This window comes from Daucus carota, chromosome 2, assembly GCF_001625215.2.
Source record: "Daucus carota subsp. sativus chromosome 2, DH1 v3.0, whole genome shotgun sequence".
Lineage (NCBI taxonomy): Eukaryota > Viridiplantae > Streptophyta > Magnoliopsida > Apiales > Apiaceae > Daucus > Daucus carota.
The window spans coordinates 37,800,196-37,811,954 of record NC_030382.2 but is presented as its reverse complement, the minus strand read 5'-3'; the positions used below and the strand labels follow the sequence as shown (position 1 = coordinate 37,811,954).

General features: G+C 32.9%; 1 protein-coding gene across 1 annotated transcript; it reads left to right on the top strand.

Annotated features, from left to right (window-relative positions):
• The first annotated feature begins 336 nt into the window (after positions 1-336).
• LOC108207502 (uncharacterized acetyltransferase At3g50280) lies at positions 337-1,989 on the top strand. The gene has a single exon (XM_017377941.2). It carries the CDS (start codon positions 424-426, stop codon positions 1,792-1,794), a length of 1,371 nt encoding a protein of 456 aa, XP_017233430.1. The 5' UTR covers positions 337-423; the 3' UTR covers positions 1,795-1,989.
• The last annotated feature ends 9,770 nt before the right edge of the window (positions 1,990-11,759 follow it).

The window sequence follows — 11,759 nt, the reverse complement described above, 5'->3', positions numbered from 1 at the left end:
TATTATACTGCTGCTGCGTTACACACACGGAGCTGCTTCCATTTATATCCCTGAACACAGTCGCCGTAGCTGTATTATATTATCGGAGAGTTTGAATTTCTAACACATGCATCTACATCTTGCAGTTTTTCTACTGTGAAGAGCATTATTAGTTGGTGAAGTGATGAGACAATATACATCTACAAATGGGTAGGACACATAGATTAAAAAAAATATAATTCAGCGAAAGAATGTAAGAAAAGTTGGTGAAGTGATGAGACAATTTGAGGATATATATCATTAGATCTCAGGTCCAGAAAAAGAAAATGTTTAAAAATGAATGGAGCAGAAGAAGTATTAACATTAAGTAAAATATATACATGGATAGATAAATAGCTGGAGTCTCTTAAGCTGCATAAGCCACTTTCTCATTCTTAGAACAAAATGTACTCTGAAACAGTTGAGCTCGTATCAGAATGTTTGATCAGACCATCTGATTTGCCCCAAAAGGCAAAACACCCATTTCATTTAGGGCCCTTTGATCTTGCCATGCTCTCAGTTTATTACATCCAAAAGGGTCTTTTGTTTAAGAAACCGATGGTAACAAATGATCGAGAAAATTCAGTTGAGGTCCTTGTGCAGAAGCTTAAAAAATCCCTCTCTGTTACTCTTGTGCATTTTTATCCACTTGCAGGTCGCCTTGTGACAAAAAAGGAAGAATCACCGCAGTCTTATGTGGTGTTTATAGATTGTGTTAATAGCCCTGGTGCTAGATTTGTCCACGCGAAAGTGGACTTGATGATTTCTGATATTCTGTCACCAACTTATGTGCCTTCAGTCGTTGAATCTTTTTTTTATCATAACAGGGCAATTAATCACGATGGTCACAAGGTGTCGTTGTTAACTGTTCAAGTCACCGAGCTAAAAGATGGCGTTTTCATTGGATGCTCGCTTAACCACTCTGTCATTGATGGCACCTCTTACTGGCATTTTTTCAACACTTTATCAGAAGTTTTTATGAAAGATATTGATGATCAGGGTTTAGAAATCACACGGCCACCTATTCATGAACGCTGGGTCCCTGACGGATATGATCCTGTTATTAGCCTCCCTTTCACTCATACCGATCAATTCTTAAGCAGGCACGATGCTCCAGAGCTTAAACAAAGGATTTTTCAATTTCAAGCCGCAGCCTTGGCAAGGCTCAAAGCAAAGGCAAACGCTAAATGCATAAACAAAAGCACTACGATATCAAGTTTACAGGCCTTGTCTGCTTTAATGTGGAGATGTATGACTCGTGTTCGAGGCTTACCACATGATCAGATCACAGGTTGCAAACTGGCTATGAATAACAGAGCAAGATTACATCCTCCATTGTCACAGAATTACTTTGGAAACTGTATTCAGGTGGTGAGAGCTACGACTACAGCAGGAAACCTGCTGATAAATGATTTCGAGTGGGCTGCTTTGCTAGTGCACAAAACTGTGGCTGAACAAGATGATAAGGCATTAAAGAACTTCATAGCAGATTGGCTGCAGAGTCCTTCGGTATACCAACCCGGGCAATTTTTTGATCGGTGTAGCATTATGATTGGAGGCTCACCGCGGTTTGACATGTTTGGAAATGAATTCGGACTTGGAAAAGCTGTGGCAATTCGGAGCGGATGTGCTGATAAGTTTGATGGAAAAGTTTCATTGTATCCGGGGACTGAAGGAGGAGGAAGCATGGATCTTGATATTTGCTTGCCTCCGCATTTCATGACGGCTTTGGAATGTGATGAAGAGTTCTTGGAAGGTCTTAATCTTTCTGGCTAATTATACTGATTTCAATTTGTACTTCTTCTAATAATAGTTCTCAGTTGAGCCAGGATCGAACTTATATCTTGGTAGGAGAACCTATAGCGTATTTCTTTTAGGGTATTGTGTCAGTTTTTTTACTAAATTTTATCATTACTGCCTTAATAAAGTAGACAACTCAGAGTCTCATCTTGTAATTTGATTTTCTCAATTTGTTCCTTCATTTATATTCCTTCCTTTTACTTTGACATTGATATACATGCAGGGACATAAGATAAATGTTTATAGCATTCTGAAAATACAAATTGAACACATTCAGAAGGAATAAAGTCAAAATTAGACACCTGACAAAAAAAAAAAAAGAAGTCAAAATTAGACAATAAGAGGGGTGCTTAATTCAGATATTAAAAAATTAATAACAATTTATGAATTTTAGCAGATTGCAAGTGATTTTGTGTTTTTATACACTCCAGCTAAATTAAGTTTAAGAATCATAGAGTTGATGTAGGGTGGTTAGGACTTCAGTAAAATACTTTTAAATTTTGGATTTTAGAAGAATTTCTGAAAACATATATTATATCCAACAATCTCATAATCATTTTACTTGGCAATGACATATATACAGTTCTAGTACAGCATTCTTATATTCTAGGTAACTTACATATGCTTTGATTCTGTATATTAACAGGCGCAGAGAATATGTAATTCTCCGCCACGTACTTCTATACATTTTAAAGCTGGGAAGTCCCAAACTGTTGCGGGTAATCTACGGCTAGACAAACAGAGGGTTGTTAACGCTTACAAACAATGAATGTAAACAATCACATGAGACAGTGGAATTGGTGTTTATACTCAAAAGATGATAATTAAGACTTTAATGGAAACTTCATATCTTAAACTCAAAAATCATAACCCAACATTCAATTAAACCAATATATGTACAAATGAAACTAAATCCATATATAAGAAGTAAATATATGACAATGACTTGAAGACTAGGCATGAATTAATGAGGCACAAATCGTCAGATTTATGATATATCGAGAACATCATAAAAATGATTATTGTGGACGGTGTTGATATAGTGTTTACATTAAAAAAGAAGAAGATAAATTTAGGCTTAATTGGAAATTTTATATCTTAGATTGAAATTTAAAAATAAAACCCATCATTGGATTTAATCCGAATATGTAAAACTGAAAATAAATCCAAAATAAAAATTAAATATATGGCAATGGCTTACCCAGGCGTGGATCGGGCACAAATTGTCAGATATAGCTAGCTAGGATATATTGAAAAGATCACTACAATGATTGTTGTGGATGATGGTGATGTAGTGATTACACTAAAAATGATAAATTAAGAAGAGAGAAGCAGGGGCGGAATCAGGATTTAGAATCCACCTGGATTTGGAGACAGAGCGGCAGCAGGGGAGTAGTGGCGGTTTTAACTGTGCAGTGAAGAATAGAGATAACCGAGGTGTTTATATAGAGAAGCATAAAATAGGGTTTGGATTTTTGGGCTACTTCGGCTGAAACTCAGCAAAGATATTTAGAATTTTATAAAAAAAAAAAAATTTGGGCCGCGCTGCCACACGCTAGTTCTGGCCCTGTACCGAAGATAAATTATGAACCAGAGGCTGATGCCGAAGGTGAAATTTTAAATAGAGAGAATAAGGAGATGAAGGGATGATTGTGTGAAGTGATGAATGTTGAATGATTTTTTTTATTATGATAAGAGATTGAAAAGGATGTGCGATATGCATGGGAAATAACATTGGGGTGTCTGGAATGAAATATATACTTATATCTATACAACCTCTTATATGATTTTATTCCTATGATAGAAGTATTTTGTTGATAACAAATTATTAAAAATCAATTTTAGTGCTTAATGGTAGAAAAATATATTTTCTAATTTTTGAAAAAATTGAGCTAATTTGACTCTCTCATTTTATGTGAAAGAGCTAATATAGGTTAGTGTGAAATTTTGATTTTGTGGACACTCTACCTCCTAAACTTTGTTTAGACTATAATTGAAGTTCTAAAGATTAGAATTGGACATTTTAACATCTCCCGAAGAAATATCAAGTAAGAGGTGGTCACATAGTTAAATGGGGTTTTCTCATAAATACCCAAGTCCAAAATATTTTTTACTAAAACACCACATCATTTTCAAATATTTTACAAATATATCAAAATTTTAAAAATATTTGCAAAGATACTGTATTCAACCACATGCAATTATACTTGCAACCAGATGCAACCATACTTGCAATCCCTGCCAGGCCAATTAACTAAACTAAAATTTGGTTGCATCTAGTTGCATATCGTATTTTTGCAAATATTTTCTAAAAAATTAATATTTTTGGAAATATTTTTAAAAGATAGTAAAATCGCAAAAAAAACCTAGAAAAAGTGATAGTTTTGGTAAATTCCCTAATTATTAAATTTATTAGTTATTTATAATATTAATATGGATTTGACTGATAATAATAAATGAACTCCTTATTTTTTGAATTCTGAAACATAATAGAAATTTTATATATGTGTTTCGTAAATTAAATTGTTTGAGTTTCAAAAAAGAAAATGAATAATTTTCTTAACAGTGTAATTTTGTTGGTAGGAAAATCGTTACATTGTAAGAATTTAGCCAATTTGGAAGTCAAATAGAGTTTTTAGCCTCTTTGATTACAACTAATTTAAACGCCGATTAACCTCTTTGATCCTATACTTAATCTCCCACTCAAAGTCTTTCCCTCTATTTTCTGTCTACAAGTGTGACTATAAGTATTCAATACAAAATCTAATAATATAAAGTGCTTTTAATAGTTTTCATGAAAAAATAATCATATCCTATATATTGAAAACAAGCTATACTGTAAATAGAAATTTGAAATCAGTTGTGTAGGACATTTTACAAGCAGCTCTATTCGTTATACTCGCTCTCTGTCCTAGCACGTTGTTTATGTTACTTTTTGGCACGCATTTTGAAACTCCTATAAAGTATTGTTTCATAATAATTTTTTAAAAAATTCCTTGAATAAAATTTTGTCATTTAAACTTTTATTCAAAAAAAAAAGGTTATGGAATGAGACGTTATAGGAACCTCAAAATGCGTGCAAACGGTGAACACAAACAATCACATGGGACGGAAGGAGTAGTGTTTATACTAAAATGATGATAATTGAGACTTTATTGGAAACTTCATATCCTAGATCAGAACTCAAAAATCATAACTCAACATTCAATTAAACCAGTATATGTACAAATAAAAATAAATCCAAAATCAGAAGTAAATATATGACAATGACTTACAGATTAGGCATGAATTAATCGGGCGCCAATCGTCAGATTTATGATATATCGAGAACATCAAGAAAATAATTGTTGTGGATGGTGGTGATATAGTGGTTACACTAAAAAAAGAAGAATATAAATTAAAGCTTAATTGGAAAATTTATATCTTAGATTGAAACTCAAGAATAAAATCCATCATTGGATTAATTAATCCATATATGTAAAATTAAAAATAAATCCGAAATAAAGGTAAATATATGGTAATGGCTTACCCATTAGGCGTGGATCGGACACAAATCGTGAGATATATGATATATTGAAAAGATTATCACAATGATTGTTGTGGATGCTGGTGATGTAGTGATTACACTAAAAAAGATAAATTAAGAAGAGAGGCTGATACAGAACTAGGGGCGGAACCAGGATTTGGAATCCGCCTAGGCTCGGAGAAAAAGCGGCAGCGGCGGAGTAGAGGCGATTATAATTATGTGGGCTATGAAGACTAGAATTAGGTTTAGTTTGCTAGAGAAGCATAGCTGCACTACCGAATTAGGTTTTGATTTTTTGGGCTACCGAAACTATATTGGGCCCGCATACATATATACATATATATATATATATATATATATATATATATAAATTTTATAAAAATATGTTTTGGGCTGGGCTGCAACCCACCCTAGTCATGGGCTAGTTCAGCTCACGGAAGGTAAATTATGAACCAAAGGCTGATGCGGAAGGTGGAATTTGTAACAGAGAGAATAAGAAGATGAAGGGACGATTGTATGAAATGATGAATGTAGAATTAATTTTTATTTTGATAAGAGATTGAAAGGATGTGCGATAACAAGAAAAGATGCGTGAGAAATAACAATGGGGTGTGTGGAATAGAGTATATAAGTCCTACTCCAATACAAACCAAATTAGCCCAAAAATTAAAAACAAGTTTCTGGTCAGTTTCCTATAATTATTTTTAACTACAGAAATCACTAATTTTTACATAACATATCACTGATTTATATTAAGCATATCTCGCGAAAACACACACATACATACAGCGTAAAGTTGTGAGCCTGGAGTCATCATTGAACTTTAGGGTGCATAACAATGAAGAAAATTAGAAATGTAATGTTTGTTGCTGACTCATATAATACAAACCAAAAGGGAGATCTAGCTAATTAACTGCGTGGCAGATATCCTTTTACCTTGATGGAAGGAGGACAATGTATGGAATGTAATGAAGGCTGCAGATAAGTCTAACTCCTTCACAACTCGTTTAACAGGGATTTGATATATAGGGTACCTAAAGAGAAGCAAGAAGATCTGTTAATAATTAATCTTGTAGCGAATAAGTGTTATACCTATTCTGTTCCTAATGCAAGAAATAAAATTTCATGTGCCAGCTACACGTCACAATTTCTGCCCTAGTTTAAATCTTCCAATCTGACAATTATAATATTCAACAATTCTGGTGAAGTGACAACGATTATAAATGATAGTTACCACAGACGACAATTCTCCTTACTCAGGTTAAACGCTTGCTTCACAAATAAAGAGCGCAAAATATTAAAAATTATCATTTTTTTCTGGCATTCTAGCAATGACGACTTGGAAGGGAAAATTTGAATTATCTCTAAATCCGACAAAATAGAAAACATATATAGTAATTTTAGGGTTCTCAAACTAGCTATTAGACTCATGTCAACACTGCATCTATGATGTTTTTCTTTCTGCAACAAGATTACATACCAGGCAACAACCATCCAACTGGATGGCAACAAATCAGTGCTTCTCAAAGTCATTAGGCCTGGATTTTCTTGAGCATCTGCATCGGAAAGTTGATTCATAAGCACAGAAAGGTAATTACTGTATGACAAACAATTTTCTGATTCATGAAAAAAAATATTTCAAAATACTCATGAAAAAAATTAAAATTGTGGGGTGCAAAGTGTAAACACTACATCTGTTAATTTTAATGGTCAATTAAACAGAGAGTGTTCAAAGGAGTGCAAAGCGAAGCGCTTTTCGAACTTTAAGGTGCATACTGCCAAAAACAATTGTTTGAGACCAATTTCAAAAAGCGCCTAAACGTAAGGGGTGCAAAGTGTCAATCACTCTTTCTTTTAATATAAATTTAACTAGCTCTTGACCATACATAAGTCTAATTAGATGGTAGTCTCATTTATGTTTATTTCACTGTTTAACTCTTCGTCATGTCACCTAACACAACAATAATATGATATTGTCCACTTTGGGCCGAGCCTGCACGGCTTTGTTTTTGGGCACCTCCCAAAAGGCATCATTTTATTTAGAGTTGTTCTCGCTGCTTATATTCTAGCCTTCTCCCCTTTCAACTACCGATGTGGAACAATTCCTAACAATAGGAACATCCCTTCCTACAAATGGGCTAAACTAAGAATATATTATACTATATTTTAATTAAAAGACGTGGTTTAAAGATGAAACGGTGAAATAAAAAAATTCAAAAAACATTAATTCTTAAATAAAAATATATATTTCTTTACCAATTAAAAACATAATTATTGCCAAAATAAATTCATTGATTTAAATTTTTATGATAAAATTCGTAACAAGATAATGTAATAAATTCGACAAGAATAACCAGTACAAAACATTAGCTACCATAAAAGATATTACCTACGTAGTACATGTCTCAAGGACAAGGACGCGGCTTTCAAGTCATACCGGAGCATTTTCTTCATTATTTCGGATAATTCTTCCCACAAATACTGAAATAAGATGAACATCACATTATTTTTGCAATATAAAATTTTATGAACTAATTAAAAAATACAAAGATATATACAATATATGATTCTAAGAAAAGAATTATATTGAAAGATTAAAGATGATTAAAGTGTGAAGTGTGTCACACTGATGCTTTCATGTAATTACAATCATCATGATCAATTTATACTTTATCGAAAACTTTATATCTTAGATCAGAACTCAAAGATCAGAACACGATCAAAAATCAATTAAATCCAACATTCAATTAATTAATCCAAATATGTACAAACAAAAACAAATTCAAAATAAGAAGTAAATATATGACAGTGGCTTACCGATTATGCATGAATTGGACACAAATCATCAGACACATGATATATCGAAAAATATCATAACAATGATTGTTGTGGATGGCGTTGATTTAATTTTTACACTAAAAAGATGATAAGTTGATAACAGAAGCGGGTGAGAATGATAAATTAGGAAGGCGAGGATGATGCGAACCGTAGAGTTTTACTTTCAAGCGGAGATAACAAGAAGAGGAAGAGATGGTGTATCAAACTAAGAATTTAGGTTAGGTTTTTGTTCTAATAAGATGTTACTCCCGATATTCTCATGGGCCTTGGCAGACCCACAATTGAAGGACCATTAAGATGCGCTCATTTAGTGGATATCACAACTCACTTCGGTTCACAATTATGTTGGATCACTAATATGAAAAATTATTTGGGCGCTAGTCATTGGGCTTGCTAACCTAGGCTGTGTTGAAGACACAAGGTTGGCAATTTCGGGTTTCAGGTCGGGTTTAGGTCGAGTTGACAGTCGCGGGTCAAAAATTTTACCCAACCCGAACTCGACCCGAAATTTTAATGGGTCAGAATACCCAACCCGAACTAGACCCACATTACCCGCAGGTAATCCGAACCTGACCCGAAAATTAATATTTATTAATAGATATATTTATTAAATAATAAATAAATATTATTTTAATCCAAATAAATTAATTTTTATTTAATTAAATAAGTTTTTATTAAAATTTAACTAATAAATATTATAAAAATAATATAAATAATATAAATATATATAATATTTAAATTATATTAATTTTTATATTTTTAAATAATATAAATATATATAATATTTATATTATATATTAATTTTCGGGTCAATTTCGGGTAACCCGAAATCAACTTGAAAATGTCCCTTTTTTCTGGGTGGATTTTGGGTCAACCCGAATTCGACCCGAACCCGAAAAACTCCAATCCGAATTCGTATTTTACGGGTCGAATTCGTGTCGGGTTGTCGGGTCGGGTCCAATATTACCACCCCTAGAATACACTCCATACTTGGACTCGTTGGGACTACCTCGCTTTCTCACTTAAAGATGACCCAGGCTTGGGAAGTATTCTTTCGAGCATGTTTGTCCGGTTTAAAGTCGGAACTTAAAATTATTTTCAACTTTAGGCTGAAAAATATCCATTTGTGTAATATGTTGGAAGCCAACTTCAAGTCAGAAACTGACTTGAAGCCACAAGTTAGTTTGAGGTACTTTTTCGGTGAGTTGAATTTTTAAAACTCTTTTTAAAAAAAAAATTACTCATAAGACATGAATTACCTATAAATCACTTTTATTTCTGTTATTATATTTTTAATAACTCATAAGTCCTTAAGAAGTCAAAATTACTCAAACATATATTTTAAACTCCCAGCTTATTACATAAGTCACGTTAAGTTATAAGTCATGAAGTCCGGCAAACGAGCTCTTATACATAAAGCTAGCTAGGAAATTATGGACTCACACTAGAAAAGCATAAAGCGAGGCACAAGGACAAGGTGGAGAAGTGGAGAGAAGCCCTTGTAGAAGTTGACAATATTCTTGGAGAACATGTAGAGGGGATCACAGTCATCTCCCCGAAAGTGAAGTGAAAGGTGTTGATCTCGGGTCTCCAACGCTCCACTAAAGCTGTGATCAAGGAAACATCGTTCTGCATAACCGACTTTGGGTTGACAAACATCCCAAATCCCCATTGCCGCAATAGGTGGACTTGATAATCATGTAAATTCCATTCGCCGAGATTAGATGTACTCTGACGGATTGTCAACTTTTCTCTTAACCCCCCGTTCCAGATTGTTGTGCTTATGTGATTAGCTTGGTCATAGAGTACAGAATCATCGACTGGGCCATAATAATCATTCGCCATATCTACAAATAAAATTAGATCATGTTATTATTCTCAACGTCAACAAACCAAACTCCAAATTAAATTCCAAATCAAACTAAAATATCCAACTTTATCAAAATCTACACTATCAAACTCAAAATCCAAATAAAATCCAACGAAAAAATTCAACTTCACCAAATTCTACAATATTAAACTCCAAACCAAAATCAAATTCCAACTTTTCCAAAATCATCACTATCATACTCAAACTCCAAACCAAAATTAAATTCCAACTTTTCCAAAATCACCACTATCATACTCAAAAGTCCAACTAAAAATCCAACAAAAAAATTCAACATCACCAATTCTACAATATTAAACTCCAAATCAAAATCAAATTCCAACTTTTCCAAAATCACCACTATCATACAAAAAATCCAAGAAAAAAAATTCAACTGCACCAAATTCTACAATATTAAACTCCAAATCAAAATTAAATTCCAACTTTTCCAAAATCTACACTATCATACTCAATATCCAACCAAAAATCCAACAAAAAAAATTCAACTTCACCAAATTCTACGATATTAAACTCCAAATCAAACTAAAAATCTAACTTTTCCAAAATCTACACTATCAAACCCAAAATCAAACTCAAAATTAAACTAAAAAATTCAACTTCACCAATTTCTACATACTTCGACCAAAAAACCCAACATCGAACAGAAAATCAAGCCATACATTGATGTATATAAACATTCATAAAGCAAAATCAAATCTTACATACAAGAAAACAAAAACCTATACATACACAAATACGCACATATACATACAAATCGGACATATACATACCTTGAATTAGCTTTGAATCGCCTTGAATCACTAGAACGTGCCTTGAATCGCCTTAGAATCGTGGTTTTCGGAGGTGGTTAGGGTTATTTTCGTTGATTTTTGTTTAATATCCACAATATGCTATACAATGAAACGAAACCCGGTTCCGCTAAAATAAACTGGCTCCGCTATATGATATAGCGTAAACCCAGAAGGAAAAACGGGGATGGTTTGGCTGACTGGTTTTACGCTATATGATATAGCGTATACGCTTTTTTAAATCGCGTAGCTGTGTTTTAATCCTGGCCGTCCATTGGTAAATGGACGGTTATAAATAAGTTGGATATATTTTAATATTTATCCACCTTTGGTTGTGGAACATGCCCATATATATATATATATATATATATATATATATATACCACCATTATCAACACTTTTTTATAACTGGACACCACTGGCTACCATCACTAATAGTCATCGCCGCTTGCCACCATAACTTACCACAATTAGCGAATACTTACCACCATCACACGCCTCCTTTCATCACTTACTACTATTATGACCCTCGTATTACCATATAATTGATCATTAATAATCGACAACTAATAGTTAAAATAGGTAGATTTTCTGAATTATGAAAAATAAAAGTTGTAGATTTTACTATATAAAACAGTGATTAATGCAGTATAAACTAGTGATTTATGTAGTTGTAAATAGTGATTTTGAAACGGGGTTTTAGTTTGTATTTGAGATTTAATCACTAGCCTACTTATATATATACAACCTCTTATATGATTTTATTCATGATACAAGTATTTTGTTAATAATAAGTTATTAAAAATTATTTTTAGAACTGTTTAATGGTAGAAAGATATATTCTCTAATGTTCGAACAAATTGAGCTAATTTGACTCTCTCAATTTTTGTGAAAGAGCTAA

What these genes read in the sequence shown, in the direction of transcription:
- LOC108207502 (XM_017377941.2), top strand. Translation starts at nt 424, where the DNA reads ATGTACTCTGAAACAGTTGAGCTCGTATCAGAATGTTTGATCAGACCA.